The following is a 19740-nucleotide window of genomic DNA, read 5'->3' as shown; positions in this document are numbered from 1 at the left end:
ATGTCGTTTTTGTTTGATCAGTGCCAACCCGTTCAACAGATAGCTCAATAAGCAACATAAAAACACAAGTGCAGAAGAAACTATTAGAGAATTTCTTTTATTGACTTAGTAAACATGCCTCTCATGCACCAACTATCTCCGAACATTCCAAACTACTCTCCAAACACGGTAGTTCAAAAATAATAGAAATAATCGACTTCAATACCTGAACCAATTTTGATGTGCAGTACATAAGATCATAAGTGAAGTCAATTATAGAACTATTAGTGTGAATAAAAGCACAAAACTTCAGAATTCAGCTCCCTAAGGTGCAAAACCAAATTGCTTACATTGAGTTGAAAAAATGCAAAAAGCGTTAATTATTTAACAAAAACCGATGTAATATAACAAAAAAAATCAAATTTAAAAATCTGTATTGATAAAATTCTCATAAATTCACAACAAAAAAAAAACAGGCAGAAATTCAAAAATAGAAAAACCGCTTCAGCATTGTTTTCTATCTGTTGAATTATTTACTGATAAAAGCAAAAAAAACACGTGAGCGGGAAAAAACTTGAAGTCAGAACAAAGAAATAGTTTTCAAAAAGCCAGACGTGAGCAAAATATTCTTGTAGCCTTTAAGCCGTAAAAATGACAGTGAGTCATTAAAGATTGCTATCAACTTAATACTGGACTTGTGAGTATTTGATTGCGGCTATAAAAATAGTTGGATTACAACTCTTTTTTTGCCAGGCACAGCCGATGCCAATTGATCTTATTTCATGGACAAAAGCTAATTTAAATGAGAAAAAATAGTACAGAATTTTTTCTTAGTTCAATTTTGTCTTCATCTAAGCATATTTGTCCGACAACACTCTCCAAACACGATCGTTCGAACACCATAGAAATAATCATGCCATACTAAGTTTCGAAATTTCTCTACGGCACCGTATGAGTCCTTGTAGGTTTTCGAGGTTTTGTCTAGGTGGGCAACCTGGAGTCAGGCAGTCACAATATAGGCAAAACAACAAGAAGTGAGGTATGGTGGAAAATAGAAAAACCCTCTTGTGATTTTGATTTTTTCACCTTCACCACATTCCTTATTGTAGAAAAAAATGCCCAAAAACTTTGAACTCTATTCAAATGGAACAACACCTAGCGTCATCAAAACAATAGAGGCAAAAAACAGGAATTGAGAAAATCCTCGAAGCAGCAGAAAATGAAGAGATTTGATATTTACACAATCTGCAAACACTATTCTTAAAAAATTCAACAATTTGCAGGGTCCCAAAAAATTTTCTCCAGAGACCTTGTGATGTCGTTTTTGTTTGATCAGTGACTACCTGTACAACAGATAGTTCACTAAACAACATAAAAACACAAGTGAAGAAGAAACTATTGAAGAATTTGTTTTATTGCCTTAAAAAACATGCCCCTCATACACCAACTATCTCCAAACACTCCAAACTACTCTCCAAACACGGTAGTTGAAAAAACATAGAAATAATTGACTTTAATACTTGAACCAGGTTTGATGTTCAATACATAAGCTCATAAGTGAATTCAATTATAGAACCATGCTGTGAAAAGGAGCGCAAAATTTTGGAATTCAGATCCTTAAAGTGCAAAACCAAATGGATTACCTTGAGTTGAATAAAAAACACAAAAAGCGATAATTAATTAACGAAAACCCATATAAATAAACAAATAAAAACAAATTTGAAAAAAGTTTGTATTGATAAAAATTTCTCAAAATCACTACAAAGAAGAAAAGCAGGCAAATTTTCAAAAATAGAACCGCTTCAGATTTATTTTCTCTTTTTTTGAAATATTTACTGATATCAGCGAATAAAAACACGTGAGCAAGAAAAAAAACTTGAAGTCAGAACTAAGAAATAGTTTTGAAAAAACCAGACATGAGAAAAACATTCTTGTAGCCTTTCCAGCCGTAAAAATGACAGTGAGTCATGAAAGGTTGCTATTAACTTAATACTGGACTTGTGAGTATTTGATGGCGTTTATCTAAGCCGCAAGCCGCAAATTTGTCCGACAACACTATCCAAACATGGTAGTTCAAAAACCATAGAAATAATCGACTTCAATACCTGAACCAATTTTGATGTGCACTACATAAGCTCACAAGTGAAGTCAATTATAGAACTATTAGTGTGAATAAGAGCACAAAACTTTAGAATTAAGCTGCCTAAAGTGAAAAACCAAATCGCTTACATTGAGTTGAAAAAGAACCACAAAAAGCGATAATTTATTAACAATAACCGATGGCAAGATTTAAAAGTAATGAATCACATCAATTATTATAGCGAGTTATTTAATTAAACTCGTTAAATCGTTAAAGTTATAATGAATTAAAAAGGACGCGGGCAAGGAAGATGAGTTCTGTTTCTTCTTCAATAAAACTCTAACGCCTTGGCAGACAACTTCTTGCGAATGCAGAGATGTACCGGAGTATCCTACTTTCAAAACTTTTCCAAATTGCAACACATTATTGGTCGTAGATTGCAGTAATTGTCCACAAAAAGGCAATATGTTTTCTTTCTTATTCCCGATGTTCAAAAGAAAACAGTCTATGTTTGGTTTGTAATGATAAAAAAACTAGATGATAGAAATGCTCATAGAGCTCTTGTGCAGTGTCCTGTTTCTGTTCGCGAAATTTTCCAGGCAGCTGGAGATGCTAAATACCAAAAATGTTTGCAACCAAATAATGCAATTAAATTTTGCGATTCTGCCTCTTTTTCCACAGTTTACAAAAATATTGAGCGTTTGATTGTTTTAGTTCTTTATGAATGAAAAAAATTACTATCTGAGACTACTTATTGCAGCCATTATCATAACTTTAAACTCTTGACCTAATAAAGTTGAAAATGAAACAATACCTTGAGCGCTTGCACTATTTTTCAGCGTTATAGCGCAAAAGCAGACTTATGTTGCCTTGGTCACTTGGTCAGATTTGATCGAAAATGTATCTTGATTCAGCTTCGCTATGTTAATACATGGGAGTTACATGAAATGTAGGGAATTGAGTTACATTCGAAAACTACGCTTTTTTAAGGGAAATTAGAAACTTCACAATTATTTCATCAAAATTAAAAGATATTATATAATTGCGAAATCGGGGCTACTATGTCTGTAAACTAATTTTCGTTTTTGAACGTAACGCAAAATTTTTCTTAAATGTAATTAACCAAACTAAGTTAGACATAAAAATTTTGGCTGAAAAAGCCCTCAACTTGAAACTTTGAAATAAAGTAAACTCTTTTCAATTGATTAACCGCAAATTGACATCCAGTGTCAGTGACAATTCTGTCCGACTAAAATTGAGTGAGATCAAGTGTATATATAATTAGTAACAAAAACCTTGGAAATTAAAAACTTACTCTGCATTTTAATATTGTGGAATTTGTTTACAAAAACTGTGGAACTGGGTTCCGTTTTAGAGCGCAACGCAATTCCGTAAATTAATAAACAATAAACAAGGATAATGAGGCTCGGTAATGTGCAATCGCAGATAAAGTTCGAACCCCGCTCATCCACATTTTTGGCATAAGTGTCTACCAAATGAGAAACAGAAAGAAAACCCCCGAAAAAATTCAAGTTTTTCTAAGAAAAAATTGGTGTATGAACAAAATCATCGCCTCCAACGCAAATACTTCAGTGGAGTGAAAAATACCGCATTAGATTGATAAGATCTGCCATTGTTAAGAAAGCGAGGCAAGACGAAAAACATAATCAAACAACAAAAAACATTAATTACATTGAATACTTTATGTCCATTTTTTTTAAAAAAAACCTATTCACAAAGTCAAGAGAGAGTCCGGCAAAACTGAAAGTGAACAAGATAACTTTTACTTTACTAGAAAGATATGGGATCAGTCCATAATAAGGATCGGTTTCAATCAGACAAAAAAGAACAAAAACAGCAAAGTTAACAAATCCGCTTATGTTCTTAAAAACAATTAGTTTAAAACCAATGAAAATCATTAGATATCAACTCGAATCTTCCAGTAGTTTTATTATTAGCTATAATTTTGTAGGAGGGCATTAAGACCTGTCTTTATACAATTTCTTATGCAGTTAAAAAAATTTAATTGAAAGAGTCGAGAAAACGCTGTCGAAGGCGTAGTGCCAGATTTTGCATCTCAAAATATGCTCGGTTACGCCTTCGTCGACTACCAATAATGTGGTATGTTACCTCTCAATAATGAGAGTAGGTAACATGTAGATAAAAAGCGAAAAAAGGCAAAATTAAATAATACCTTTGTACTTTTCGAAAACAATTACTTTCAAAGTCATGAAAGCCATTAGCCACAGAACGAAATAGTTAAATAGGTTCTTTTATTCGTCCAATAGAAGCGTTTCAGACCTCTAATTGTTCAGAATATGTCTTACGTCTACAAAAATTTCAAATATAGACAAAAACCAAAAATTATTTTACTTTTTTGCTAAAAACCCGAGTCGAAGCCACTAAATTGATAACAAACTCTCTAAAAAATTTAGATTTTATACACTTGCATCTTGCCCTGCAACAAAATTGTCACCTGCGACCTGTAATTAACGAGACTAGGTAAAAAATAGACAAAAAAAACAAAAACGCGTAGTTAAAAAAGGTTTTTTCCTTAGTTTAAAAAAATGTTTTCAAAGTCATGAAAGCCATCAGCTATCTATTTAAATCAGAATAGAGGCTCCTTTAATCCTCTATAAAAAGACCAGTGAGATCTGCCATTATCCAAGAATTTTCACACGAATAAAAAGACAAAGTAAAAACGACAGTTAAAGACAAATGTAAAAAATTCAATTAAATTCTTCGAGGTGTGTCGAAGCCGTTAAATTCGTATGAAAAGCCCTGCTTTTTAAGACTTATATATGTTCAATTGTGCCTTATTGTGGAAGCAAATAAGGTAATATGAGCACTGTCGATGGTGTGATAATGTGAAGAAACGAGGAAAAACGTGAAAAATGGGCCAATGCCTAAATACCAAAAAAGTTTGTGAAATATAATAGTATCAAAGCCAGAAAACCATGACGTAACGCGCAAAACAAAGCAATTTGGTTTCAGTAGAAAGAACAGGAAGAAGACGCATTCTTTATTTGATGACACTAAGCTTAAAGTTGACCAAATTAAGAGAAAAATAGTGGCAAAGTTCAAAGTGGCAAAAACAATAGCCATTGTTTTTTTTAAAAAAAAACAAACATTTTTAAAAGTCAAAACGACGATAATCTTTTGAGTAAAGAACCTAGATATGTCAATTTGGAACTTCTTAGGAAAACAATTGGACCTACCAACAGTGAACTTTGACTTGAATCGTTCTATTTTTTAATTAAATTTTAAAAAAAATCGACTTTTCTTTAAAATACCGACTGATTACAATCCGCCTTATTTTTGGATTGTAACAGTCTAAGATTGGACCCAAACCAGCCTTGCTATTGCTCTTCGTCCATTTAGAACACTCAATTGTTTCGAATATTATAGATCTAGATGATTCGTTAGCTACAAATCAAAAGTAAATGCTGCGTTTTTGATAATCATAGAGAAAAAAAGCAAAAAACTACAAAATTTTAATTCCAGTGGAAGTGGATGCAGGACCAGCTCTCATGTAGTTTACAAAAATTGTTATAGTTGTTTTTGAGTGTGAACTTCCGGCAAATTTAATCAACGTGGCTAACTAAAGACGCTTATTTCGGGCAATTTTTGATGAAAAAGTCTGAATTTTTGAAATATTTAGCCAAAATTTTAGCCAAAAAAATTCAAAACAGTCAACTATACTTTTATGTCTTTAAATAGAATTCAACAGTACTATTGCTAACAATTTTTAGATATCTTAGCAAAATTGACAAAATTTTAGGAAAAAATTCCGGAAAATGTGAATAAAAATAACGCAAATCGGTCTAAAATTCACAAAAATTTTAACCCCGATAACTAGCTCTAGAAAACGAAATTCAAAAAATGATCTTTTTAATTCCATATTTTACGCTGGATGGGCTTTTTGGTGATACCCTTTACTGCTCTCTACGATGAATATATCGATCCGTCAAAACTTTCTGAAAAGAAAAAAACCATTTGAGTATATAGTTCCTCCCCCCCTCCCCCTCAAGAAGGGTCGGAACAAAAATAGTTTTTGTGAAATTCAGGCTAGAAAGGAAAATTCAAGCGACAAAATCAATCAAATTAATTTCAGGTATTCCTTTGCGGTGTAATGACTTTGCGATGTCTCATCCTTTCTTTCTTTCAAAAATATTTTTCCAAAAACAAGTCAGATTATAAAACTTACAAACTTCTCGTGCCAAATAACTGTAATTATCACTGTTCTGTGCCATAAATGTCAACAACGTGTCATTTAGACGTAAAAGAGAAAAATGTAATTTGTAAAGAATTACCTTAAAGGTCCTTGAATTACTAATTGCAGATTAACAACATCAATTGCAAATTAGTGCTCATTGATAAAATAGCTCCAGAGGAAATTTGGTATCTAAATTGGACTTAAGGTAACTAATAAAGAATTTCAATATATCAAATTCAGGTTGTATGCAAATGCCCCTCCATATGCAAATGTTTAGAAAGTGCGACAAATTTGAACGACAAAATTGAGAATGGTTCAATAAAGTAGAATCTGAAATAAAGTGAATAAAACAAGTCTCTCCATCAATTGGTTCATTTTTTAAATTTTTTCAAAATGCTACCGTTTTAATTCTAAATAAAAGATATCAAATCATGCTACCGTTTTAATTCTAAATAAAAGATATCAAATCATGCTACCGTTTTAATTCTAAATAAAAAGATATCAAATTTCACGGCAAAAACACTGATATAAAGTTCCTAAACCTCTTTCATATAGAATTTTAACAACAAATGGGAGTCCTTCGTCGTATACTAATGTATTGTAAATGACTGTTTGTCACGCATTTTCAATGAGGTTTTCTTGCGTTAAAACAAAGTCTTGCCCAAATAGTTCCGAAATAAGTTGATTCTCTGATTATACCTTTGGCTACACACTTTTTGAAACACAGGTTTGTCCTCGCAAGAAACTGATCGTCCGAAAAACTGTTGGGTCTTTTTTTCTGATGGCATCTTTCACATTTTTCTAGGTGAGGAACTCAATTGGGTTGGATAGAAATAAAAAATACCTTATGTATAAACAACGTTTGTTCCCTTGAGGTAAGATGGAACGGAATAAAACGTTTACTAATCAACCTATGTGTACACCACATAGATACGATTTTTTTATAGGTTGCAAAAGTGTTACAGGAGCCAAGGCGCAAACAACTGTAATTGATAATTCAGGTTTGAAATAGTGAATGTTGTCAACTGTGCCTCAAACACAACAAAAACCTCAGCTACATGAAAAAAAACTTCACTTGCCTTTTAAGGTGTGCTTGATTAAAGGACAGAATCATTTCAGTCGCCACAAAAGAGGGCAGAGAAGGAAGAAATCACTAGCAAAAGAATTAGTAAGAACAGTGAGAGGCTATCACCAGTACTAGACTGGTTCTAACAATAGCTGGGCAACTTAAATTACAATCTGAACGAGATTTGGAGGGTGTCACACAGCGAGTGAACAAAATTTAGCCCAGAAACCAACCCCGGGCACATTAAGTGGGCTAACTTAATCAAATTTATTCCACCCTATCTATCATTCACTCAACCATCAAACCACGAGTTATGAACGCCACTCAAAATTAATAAATAATCGCTATCCTGTTTCTACTAAGTTAAACTTAACTTGATATTATAAATAACAGAACCGACTCTGGCTTTCTCATTCAAACCAACCGAAAGAGTGAAACTTTAATAGGTTGTCAAATTCAGTTATAACTTATGAATTTCTCTGACCGAATTTTGGCTCAAAAGTGTTGAAATCTGGAAATTTACTAGAAAAAGCAAGGTTAAATTACAATATTCATTTTCGCTGTTCTTGGCAAAATTGTTAGTGTAAATTTCTCAATAAACATGGGTGCAGAAAAAGCAAACATTTCACGGGAAGTGGTTGAACTGGTGCGAGTTCTGTAATTTAATTCTCTTTCAAAACCAGTGGAAACAAAATCAACGTAAGTGGTCAGGTCAGGTAATAAAATTAAAATAAACTAACACACGGAAGTATAGCAGCTCTACCCAATAAACAACAAATAAAGCAGTTTATTTTCGTACCCCAATTCTCACTTTGGTGCTGTTTTTATGAATATGTTGTGGTGTTGCTCTATTTAATGGTGTTTGGTGTTTTTGTTGGTTTTGGAATATAAAAGGCACTGGTCTTCCAATTAGGTCAAATCCAAAACTCTCAAATTCAGCTGCAGTATAAACCAAAACGGGCAAAATAGGCTAAATGCCAGATTTCCTTTGGAGATCTAGCCGGATCAAGAGTAGAGTTTGTTTGAGATTGAAACACATGCGCCGTGTTTGCTCTCTCTAGTGTCTTATCTCCCTACTATCTCAATTTGAAAGGGGGAGCACACCAATAATAAATACAGACCAAAATAACTCCTTCGGAGCAAGTCACCATAAATATGCTCAGTTGAAAAGCATTCAAACGGAATTAGAACAAAGAGGTAACTCGAAATGGGCCCATAAAATGCCCATTAAGAATGCAAATTTCACCGCTACCCTTTTACGCTAAAATAGGGCTCTCAATACACACCGCAGAATATTAGATTAGATGGCTGTAAAACAACACTGGAAAAGGGAAAACCTACTTCCTTGGGAATCATGATACTTGTTTGCAGGTCCATAGCCAAGACTGAGTGGTGTTATTTTGAGTAGTCTGTTAGGCGCTCAAGTATCTGTAGCAACTTCCGCTCAACACAATCAGGTTTCGAGGTCTTGCAATATTTTCAAAAAGGAGGATCTATAATGTGCGTCCGCATAAAAAGGTCTAACCTATCGTATGTTTGATTGGATAGCCAGTATAAAAGCTGTAAATTGAAACATTGAGTTAAATAAACCATTACGTAGCAAATGACCTGATTGCGGTTTTGAAGAAAATTGGCGTTTCGTTGCAACTCGTCACCATTTTTCATTTTGAGCAATTTTATTTTATGATGAAAATTAGTTACTAAAATCGTGGACATAAGTGACAGAAAAACGTGGATTACGTCACTAGCATTCACGGATGAACGTAACCCATGTCCAAAATTTTGAGCATATAATTAGGCTTAAAAGAGGGTCGTGAAAAATAGTGACAAAATCGAGTAAATTTACTCGACAAATCCGATATTTGCAACGTAATGACAGATATTAGTGTACTTAACAATATTCATCAATTGATTTTGGGTTCCTTTTGTAATAGCGTCTTGAGTTAACCGAAATTTACAATGATTTGTCACCCATTTTTGAGCTTCAGTTTTAGCCTCATTAAACTATCAGCTCATACAGATATGAGTTAATGCAATTTATTTTAAAATGGTCCTCGATGCTAATATATAAAAGAAGCACCGTACAAGATTTGTTGGAAAAACTTTAGTACCAATATACAGGATTCCGTTCATTTTTATGAAAAAAACATCTCAACAATTAGCAATATCCTGAGGTGAATTTCAAGGAAAATATTTTTTGCTTTGAAAAGTCAATTTTTGAAAATTTACAAAAATCATATAATCTAAAATTTAGAGTAAAGTTAGAAATCTCCAAATATGTACTTTGGCTGTAACATATAGGTTTCAAATAAACTAGCGTCACAAAGTTATGTCGAAATGAGGGCTCGGAAGAGAAAATTCACTTCAAAGCTGTTTCCTTTGGAAAAAATATCCAATCCGATTTTTCAACATGACAGTTATTTTTCATGTGTTTTAGTTTTGAAGACTCTTAAAAACTTTACTAAATTGAATTTGAGAATGCCGATAGTTTTGTAGTGAAAAGATGATGATTGTGTTCTCTAGCTTTAAACAGGCCACTATTAGCAACGGCGTCTTACCGAAAATATTTATCCTTACTGTTTTTTGTAGCTCAAAAACATAAAATTTATCAGCAATTAAAAAATATTCGTGACTTTGGTAATTGCCAGTCGCAAATTTTGACCTATAATTTCATAGTAAAATCGGAGGAAGCAACAAACAATGCAACCCGAGGCGAGTAAACTTCCAACATCAAAATTGAGACTTAAACTTTTACCAAAAGATATCAATTCAATCCAACGGTTTCAGCTTTTTACAGATATCCGATTCCAAAATAAAAACTCTTGACAATGTAAACACATTGCTTGCCAGGCATGGAAAAATGCAATGGAGCTTCTCAGCTAGACTTTCAGTTTGAAAGAAAAAAAATCGCCCTAATACTGACTATAGTTGCAATATTTTTTTTTTCAAATTCAAGATTCTTGTCTTGAAACTTCGCTTTTCTCTATGAGATAATTTTCAGAACCTGGTTGTCTTGGTCAATAACGAGAAACATAGATACAAAGAAGCAGCAATATATCTCAAAGATCAAAGACTACATTCTGGAAACAAGCAATTAATTTTAAAATCGAAGTGGGCCCTTGCAGTCGATTTTTTTCAATTTAATAGTTACAAACCTTGAGGTGCTTAGCTCTGGAGACGACTTCCACTTTTGAAAAATCAGTTTGTTTTACCACCTGTTGCAGATTTTTTCACGACTTAGTTTTTCAAAAGTCACCACTCAATAAAAGCAACAGAATTACTCCTTTCTTTTAGCTACTAAAAAACAAATTAAATAAGTTAAGGGAAAAACTTTTGACGTTACTACTACGATGTATTCCAAGTGAAGGGAAATTGGTCAACAGGAAAACAATATGGATTGAAAAAAAAATGCCGTAAAAAGCAATCGGGAAGCAGCCGAAAAATTCATTTTAAAATTAAAGTTTAGGTGAGTTCTTACTCCAATGCAGTGAGCAATTTTTGTAATTGAAAACACATAACCGGAAATGATTTTTGCAAATGAAAGGAATTAGAAAAAGTCAAATCCGAAAAGAGGCGCATATTTTGGGAGGAAAAAAAGGATTAGAAAATCATTTTTCTGAATAACTGAGTTTTTATCAAACACGTTTTGTTAATTTTTTTGCACTCTCTTAGGAGTGAAAAAACAAGTTGAAAAAAAGTGTGAATCCAAATAAAAAAGTAAACATTAAAAAATTATATAAAACGACAGTGTGGAACAACTCTTGTTTTAAAGACTTCTGAAAATTTCCGTCGTTTAATTTTTTCATTAATTTGTTTCAAAAGTGCACGGAACTTCCAAAATCTCCAAAAGAAGCATGTTCTAGTTGTTCTAAGATAATTCTAAGACAAAAAATAATAATTTCTCTGATGCCAAAAAGAACGTTTTTGACAATGCTAGAAATTGGACATTGAAATTCTGTTACAACACAGACTAGCACGAGCCCTCTTGTTACAATTACATTACTAAACACTATCTATGTTTTATATTTGGGCAAACCATGAGTAAACCTACGCTTAATTACTGTTTCTGTTGATATTAAAAACTTGAAAAACGGTTGATTCTCTGATATTAAAAGATTGCTCAACCAAATCTTAACAAACTTCTCAACTGCTGCCAATAAACAACAACAGTGGACAAAGGATAACACGGACATGTCTTAAAAGGAACTAAAATAACATGTTTTTTTCTGGATACCACCAATATTGATGTCGCTTACAAGGCGATAAAAAAGGCGATTAGCAGGACTCTCTGACGTCCGGTTGTCGCACCACCACCGCCACTTAATTTCGGAAGGTTGAGCAGATCAACCTTTAACCAGAAGGCCTAACAGAAAGTCCGGCGAGACCTACTGCCAGAAAATCCACGTTGTTTGCCCTTTCCTTCTTGGTCCACATAGCCCCCTGATACCCCCTCACTTTACCCAACCTTGCTCTACTGAGATCTGAACCACAGTTTAATCACCAGCTACAACAGTAACGACAACGAAGTGTTCAAATTTACAGCTCTCCTGAGGCAGGTTTGCCCAGCCCGAAAAAAAACAGCATCTGACACCCGGTTCGAGTTGTCACTGCTCTAAAAGTAGCTAAAAGACGTAAGATTTGCGTTGAATTTGAATAAAAAGTAAGATTTGCGCTCAATGCAATGAATGCGGTGAAAAAAACTTTTAAGCGGAATTTTTTTCGCCGTATTCTGCTGGTAACGGTGAAAAAATTTTTTGAGCGCTAAAATTGCAAATCTTACAAAAATGCACCACTAAATTCAAAGCTTATGTCAAATTCACAGGAAATATCGTTGAACTTAGTGACAGAGGGAGCAGTGGAATTAGAGATTGTTCACATGCAGGAGGTGAGAGGTTCAAACCCGAGTACGTCAGTTTCTTTTTGTAAAAAATCCTGTGAATGCGGTGAAAATAAAAATTTCACCGCTAAAATCCCAAATCTTATAAAAATTCACCGCTAAAAAATGCGGGCGCTATGCGGTGAAAAAAAAAGTTTTCTTCACCGCTGTTCACCGCTAATCTTACATTATTTTTTGACCAAACCTCGACCCGGGCAGTCTGGCAGCAGAAAACTAGCTAATGCAGATGATTTCAATATTTCACTTCCAGGGATTTTTATTTGAGTATTCCGAATTTTATAATTTTTTGTATTCTTGCCTGTATCCAAAAACCAAAAAGGCATTTGAAAAAAACTCAAGTTATCTAAATGGTTAATGTTCAACTAATAAGGAAAGATGATATGTATATTTCATGATAGCCCTTCGATTTCATTCTAGAACACTTTTGTGGCAATGTGGATCCAAATTGACATCAAAGATGAATTAATGAAGCTATTTCAATAGGGCCAATATTCACGCTGCTTTTTATTTCGGGTACCTCGCATCAATTGCTGATCGCATTAAATAACTCATTGTCACATATCAAATCCAGAAATTGTTTCCTGTGAACATAAACAGCAACGTGATCAAAAGAGCCATGTTTTCATAGCACAGCTAAACCTAAATCAAATTCAATGAGCGTCGTCATCGCCATTTTTATTATGAATTGGATCCTTATTATATACCAATGTCAGAACATTCACATCAAATGCAACGTTGACAAACGCTGCATTTGCCTCAACAGATCCAACACATAAGAGCAGTTGATTTCACATTTGTTAGTTCAGGTTTTGAAACTGTTTCCACCCCTTTTTCCGAACCTCATAAATCATTATCAGAACCAGAACACGCATTAGATTGCTTGCATAATTCTAATTATTTTTTAAATTGTCACAGGAGGAAACAGGTACCAGGTTTATTAAACGGAAATACGGAAATTTTTTGGAAGTTTCAAACAGCCGCCATATCCATGCTGTCCATTTCTTCTCTGAGATTGTCGCACAGATGGTTGATTTCCACCACTCGGTTTCGGTTCCTCTCGATTTCCTCCTTGGCGTGGATCTGATCAATCAAGTTGGTCATCCAACCATTGATCCGACTCACGATCCGATCCTCGCGAGCATCAATAACGTACAAATGCCGATCATGCGAAGCACTGACGGCATTCGTTACGCTGTCTTTGTCCACGAAGAGTTCTCGTAGGTCGTCTGTTATTTGATCAGCGTCAACTTCGCTCTTCAAGATTTTTTCCAACATGTTGATTGAAATTTCCAACAGCTTCTCGCTATGCGTGTTTTCCAGATCACGCAATTGAACGAACCTCGCTTGAATCTTTTCCAGAAACCCAGATACCAGTTCTGCTAAGTTCCTTTCGAACTCTTTGATTGTATCTTCTAATTGATCCACCAGTTGCAACTCGAGTGTCATTAGTGTATCCCACAAATTCTGACGCTCTTCGTTAAATTTAGTCAACAGAGAGTCCACGTAGGCTTGTTCCTTCGTACTAGATATTTTAGCGAAAACGTCCATCTTGTAGTTCGTGAACTGTTCCACGGCATCTGCAGATTTTGCTCTGTTAGCTGATTTGGCGTCTTCAACACAAGTGAAAAACGTGTCCACTTCGGAGTTCCTCACTTCAGCAGCTTCCATTCCGTACTCAAAAATTTTCATGCACACGTCAGAGAATTTTTCTTCAAAAACAGGCAGAATGTCTTCTTCCATGCTCGGAAGTTTGTTCAACTTTTTGCCATCTGAGTCTTCGTCATACATTTCGAGATAAAGCGCGTTTCCATCTAAATGCTCCACGTAGGCCAATGTGTGTAACTCCAATGCCTCAACTTGCTTCTTTTCCTCGGATTTTTTCCTCTGGACAATTACTTCTTCTTCCTCAAGCTGGCCTAGATCCATGAAATACTTTTCTTTCGCTGCTGCACGTGATTCAGGATCAATCATCCGAAAATCAAGATAGACCAGATTTGGTAGGTAGGCAATAGTGAACGCTTTATAGTCCTCTTTTTGGCAGAAAGGATTTTGTGATAAATTTATGCTCTGCAAGTTCTTGAATTGTCGCAAATATACCAGATTGTTTAATTCAGAGAGGAAATTGCATCCAAGGGATAAAACTTGCAGCTCTTCTAGGGCATCTAGGTTTTCTATTTTTGTTATTCTGTTGCTGCAGAGAGTGAGATCTTGCAGTTTAGTTAGACTATTCAAGCCATCAATTGTCTCTATATTGTTGAAGGACAAGTCAAGCCAAACCAAATGCACTAAAGTTTCCAATCCGTCAATTCTTTCAATTATATTGTTGTCTAGTGCCAATCTAACAAGGTTCGAAAAACTCCAGAGGTTTTCAATCTGGAGAATATTTCTAAAGTCTAGCCTCAGAGCTAACACGTCTTTGTATTCAATGCCTTCCTGGTCAGCTATTTTACCTGCCTGATTTTTAGGACCTTGCTCTTTGATTGCCATTGTCAACATGACATCGTCAATGACAGCTGGTTCGATGGTATCGTACACTCTGGACATAACTAACCTAGAAGATGGAAGCCATTAATCAAACAATATACCGAAAAAATACCAGAGATAATTATTAAAGAAATAGTTGTTGTAGTCCACGCTTTAGAGTCTATGTATGTTGATTCATATCTTTCGATTTAGATCACAATTTCCGCAATTGCAATTACAAACTATAGTATATAGGAAAAGATATAAGTCAATATGATAAATCAAAAAGACAAACGTTTTCGCCATTCCTTTCATCGCTAGGTAAAAATCAACTCGATTAAATCTATTTGCAAAATAAAGTGATAGTTGCAATCATGTCATGTCTCCACTTACAAGATGGGAGGACAGAATCAATACAAAAACTTATTGAGTCCTCTAATTGTAAGAGCCTTCCCCTGCCGCTATAGAGTAAGTTGTGCAAGTTTAAGCTGGGGGAATAAAATTAAAGCAGGGTGCTAAAATGCCTAAAAAACAGACACAATATTTTCACTCCACTTCTTGCAGCTCTTAGAATCACCCAAACAGTACCACAATTGTTTTCACCAAAAGATTTGAAATAGACATTTTACCGCGGACAACTTAAACAGCAAACTGGAATATACATGTAATTAGGTGATTTAATAGTCAACGGATACCATTCGAAACTAATTCAAGAATTTACAATGAGTTACCTAAAATGTTGAAAAATGGTGACTCTTGAATGGTGACTTCTTCCTAATCAGAGCTATCGGCACGTTGCATTTTTAAAAGTTTCAGCACTGTTGGCTTCCATAGATAAACAATTAACCGAGGCTATTAATATTGTACACAGTAATCTCGACAAAAGTTATTTGCCCAACATTCGATGGAAATTTCTTCAGTCAAAGAGATCCAAGACGATGGACTTGAAGACAAATAGTCAGAACAAAATAAAACTAGGAGAGCAGAGAGCGCATGCATGCTTCGTTATCAAATACATTCCTCGACCAATCAAACACCACGTATGCCACGATGTTAATTTAAAAGGCTAACTTTTCTTCTTAAATCATTTTTTTTCAGATGATCATGTTGGCAATACCATATTCACAGAACGAACGAAAAATTTTAATAAAAAAACGATAACTAGATGTTGTATTTTACTGATAATGGGCGTTATAGTGGGCCTATGCGGCGACTTCAATTGCAGACTCGACGCAACGGAAAGAGGCAACTCACTCTACGAATTTTTAGTTAACTGGAATCATCATTGTATTAACGTCAATATTTTATTTTTGTTATCGCGTTATCGATTTATTTTTCGTAAGCAAGGAACTCCTAGAACACTTTAAACAGATAAAGATCAACAATTCATTCTTAACAAAGCAAAAACAGATTTTTTTATGCTTTGACATAAAAGATGGACAAGATATAGCTGAAAGCAGAAAGAGGCAAATGCAAAAATTCGACGTTGAGAGAAAGAATCAAAAGTGTTTAAAGTCAACACAATAGCAACACAATAGACACATCGTATGACGAATTCAACAAGGTTACTCATGAATTGGCAACCGTTCTGCCTGAAAGAAAATCACCGAAATGGTTCAAAAGAGAACTAATTGCATGAGCAGCTGAAAGCTGAATACAAACAGAGACAAAGCAAAAAAGCCTTTAAAAAACTGCAAAAAACAAATTGATGCACGAAATAGATCGTAATAGTTTCCTGTTCAGAAAAGCGGAGTCTGAAAGGCGAGAATTTTGGGAATTTCAGAAATCAAAGAAAATATTTAAAAAAGCGTCCGGAAATACAATTCCAACTTGGGAATCATATTTCCAAGGTTCGTTTAAAGCTGAGAACCAAATATCGGATAAACTTTTAGACGAATGAACCTTAGAAAACCAGGATTATTGTTTCGCAAACTGGAGTTGTACCGGACATTTCAATGATCCAATTAAACGAAGAAATTACTGAGGAAGTTTTAAAGTTAAAAATTGGTAAAGAAGCGGGACCAGATGGAAAAATGAACACTTGTTTTAAATTAGCTTTTCAGCAATTTCAAAGATACGTAAATTATATATTCAACCTCTGCTTTGCGGAGCATATTGTTACACGATTTTGGAACTCTGATATACGAAACCATTTTACAAAGGCAAAGGGAGCAAAACAGAACAAAGTTCCTACAGAGGCTTTAGCCTGTTATGTTGCATGTGCAAGTTAATCACGGGTATCATTTACCAGCGTTTACGCACATGGGTCGAGCGAAATCAAATTTTACCAACAAGCTTATATGGTTTCAGACAAAAACTGTCAGCAATCGAAGCAGTTTCACACTTGAAAAGAGCAGTCAAGCGAAACATCAGCTGCAATGGCAAATTCTATGCCTGTTTCAATGACTACAAAAAATCATTCAATTTCGTAAAGAGGAACCTGCTGTTTGCAAAGCTGATAAAACTGCGTCTCCATGGGTACATGCTGCACACATAACAATCAGTGCTGAAATGCAACTTCCAGCAGATCCTTGATGGCAATTTCTTGTCAAATGAGGTAGAGCTGAAAACAGGAGTAGCTCGTGAAAACAAACTCTCACCACTTTTATTTCGTTTTTTAATAGGAAACTTATATAATGAGTTGAAATGCAAGGGGCTAGTTGTTATATTTTACGCTGATAACCTAGTTCTTGGGAGCAACAGCCAATGCCAACTACAACAAACTTTGAATAATCTGAACAAGTACTGTAGCAGGAACTATTTGAAAATCAATAATGAAAAGACAAAAGCAAAAAACACAGAACAGATGGCCGTTTAGCTGTCGATGAAAAATTCTAGATATCAAAGGGAGAATTTGAAATTATCAACACTATCTGTTATCTAGATGTAATTTTTTCAAGCACGTTATCCCCCAGTTATCATCTAAAGCACATAACGAACAAAACTTATCATTCAGTAGCTTCAATACTCTACAAACTAAATCTGCAAAAAGTCAACTTCAACTCAGCTCAAAATCTTTTCAAATAATTGTTTTTCCAGCCTCAACTTACGGACTAGAGAGGTACGTCAATTTTTTGAAATCGATATAAAGCAGCATTATCAAAAAACAAAAGCCGTTTATTGGAAAAGTTTGGGCGGAGTAAGCAGGTACACATCAACCATAATGCTTTTGAAGAAGTTGATATTTCAAGATATACACGCATTAAAAGAGACTGCTCGCCAAAAAACAGGCAAATGATTGCCACGTTCTATGCCAATGGACTGTAAGCTAACCTTTTTAACAACCAAACAAATTTTTTTTGTAATCACATTTTAAAGTTGACACTCTTACAAAAATTCTACAAAAAACTCTTGACCAACCAAATTTAATGTTTTTTTAAATCTGGAAATAATTTCGACATTTTGTCAGTGTGATTTGATGGTTTATTCGATCTTCTTCTTCTTCGCCAAATTGTCACCATAAAAACCTTTTAAACACGGCAAATCAATAGCGAGAAATGATATATACTACCTTAGGAACAAAGTCAATTTATTCTCAATATCTTTCAAGTCCACCTATCGCCTACCATGCTCCGTAATTTTGCCCGCGACAATGTATGGCATGAATTTTTCTCAGGATTCTGATGATCTGGTTGAACGGCACTTGACGCCTATAGCTGAGCTGTTTTTCAAAAAATGGTGTTGAACCTCATATAGATGGCATTATTATAATATCTGTTCAATACAGATTTTCTCCGGTACAAATGTGCGGGGTTAGGGAACGACGCCCATTCGCCCTTTTCTACTCCAACGGAGTGTGCTAACCCTGACAGTTTTCTTCAAAGCGACGATAACTCCTGTACATTCAAGCTCTGTGGCGTCCCCATTATTTCCGATCCTCACCTAATCTACTGTTACCTATTCTTCTTCATGAAAGAGCCAATAGCTCAACGAATTGTGAAACTTTGTTTTCAAAACTCTATCTAGCTTTCATCCCTCGGTAATTCCGTCTATCTACAACTTCAGATAGACTTCTTTGCTGTTTCATATATGAGACGTTAATTCAACTTCACTCAGCAAGTGAACACAAATGAACATCGAAAAGCAGTTACGTAATTAGTATATACGTGAGCTACCCTCCCCCGGGGGGGGGGGGGGGGGTTGAGGTCCACATGTATTAAGATAAGGTATAGTGTAATTTCCAGGAGATAGGGGCCTCTCACATGTATTAAGATAGGGTATAGATTGCATGTAATAAGATTAGTCGGCGACATGTATTAAGATTAGTTATAGCCGCCGTCATGTATTAAGATTAGTTATAGCCGGCGACATGTATTAAGATTAGTTATAGCCGGCGACATGTATTAAGATTAGTTATAGCCGCGGAGATGTATTAAGGTTAGTTGTAGTTGCCGCCATGTATTAGGATAGGGTATAGGTTTTGTGCATGTATTTGTGCATGCACATATGCTAGTAGTATTGTCGGTGCAAATGTGGGGGGTAGGTTCGGAGACACCCCTGATTGGCTTAAATTTCGAGGGGAAAATATCAATTTTTGTGTAGTTATTAAAAGTTTACTTGAGAACAATAGAATTGGTGTGGGTATTTAATTGCTGTAATTATCTGAGGGGTAATTATGTGACATGTTGAATTTTTGTTTACAAATTTTAGGTCATATTAAACTGTGAAGTTAATTGGCGTGGGTTTTCAATTACCCTAATTATCTGAGTGTATTTATGTGACATGTTGAATTTTGGTTGTTAAGCTTTCGGTCAATTGCAAAGATTGTTCCCCTAATTGTTTGAATCAATTGTGTAACAGTTGTCTTTTGCGCGCTCATTAATTGGAAAAAGTTCAATGATAGCAAGAGGTAGTTTTGATCTACCGTCCTCTGGGTTATGGGCCCAGCGCGCTCTCAATGCGCCATCTTGCTAATTACATGCATATATGAATTTCTTCGGTACATTATTTGAAAAAACATGTTATATAAAGGAAAAAAAATGATTTAAAATAGTATAAAATGACAGACACAGAATAAATTATGAGCAACAAAATACAAA

The 19740-nt window shown here is 34.8% G+C and overlaps 2 protein-coding genes across 7 annotated transcripts in view; both read right to left on the bottom strand.

The window, feature by feature from the left end:
* LOC142345710 (uncharacterized) overlaps positions 1-8544 on the bottom strand; it is a 37764-nt gene extending 29220 nt beyond the window's left edge. The window contains exons 1-2 of one of the 6 annotated variants that reach the window (XM_075397968.1): positions 7964-8028; positions 6373-6605 (exon numbers count right to left, since the gene is read on the bottom strand). The gene's annotated coding sequence lies outside the window, so the exon portion shown is untranslated. Of the gene's footprint in view, positions 1-6266; positions 6307-6372; positions 6606-7354; positions 8056-8081; positions 8116-8140 lie in introns of those variants that run through there. The other 5 variants (XM_075397969.1, XM_075397977.1, XM_075397967.1 and 2 more) reach the window with 5 other exon arrangements.
* Positions 8545-12560: 4016 nt separating this feature from the next.
* LOC142345309 (dynein regulatory complex subunit 3-like) lies at positions 12561-15708 on the bottom strand. Its single transcript, XM_075397300.1, has 2 exons — positions 15433-15708; positions 12561-14789 (listed from the first exon to the last, which is right to left on the bottom strand). The coding sequence occupies exon 2, from the start codon at positions 14780-14782 to the stop codon at positions 13208-13210; it is 1575 nt and encodes a 524-aa protein (XP_075253415.1). The 5' UTR covers positions 14783-14789; positions 15433-15708; the 3' UTR covers positions 12561-13207.
* Positions 15709-19740: the final 4032 nt, after the last annotated feature.

Source organism: Convolutriloba macropyga, chromosome 9 (genome assembly GCF_964194025.1).
Source record: "Convolutriloba macropyga chromosome 9, txConMacr16.3, whole genome shotgun sequence".
Taxonomy (NCBI): domain Eukaryota; kingdom Metazoa; phylum Xenacoelomorpha; order Acoela; family Convolutidae; genus Convolutriloba; species Convolutriloba macropyga.
Note: the sequence above shows the minus strand (reverse complement) of the source record. Positions and strands in the feature narration are given on the sequence as shown.

Coding starts and splice junctions, on each gene's coding strand:
- LOC142345309 (XM_075397300.1), bottom strand. CDS start 14,782: ATGTCCAGAGTGTACGATACCATCGAACCAGCTGTCATTGACGATGTC.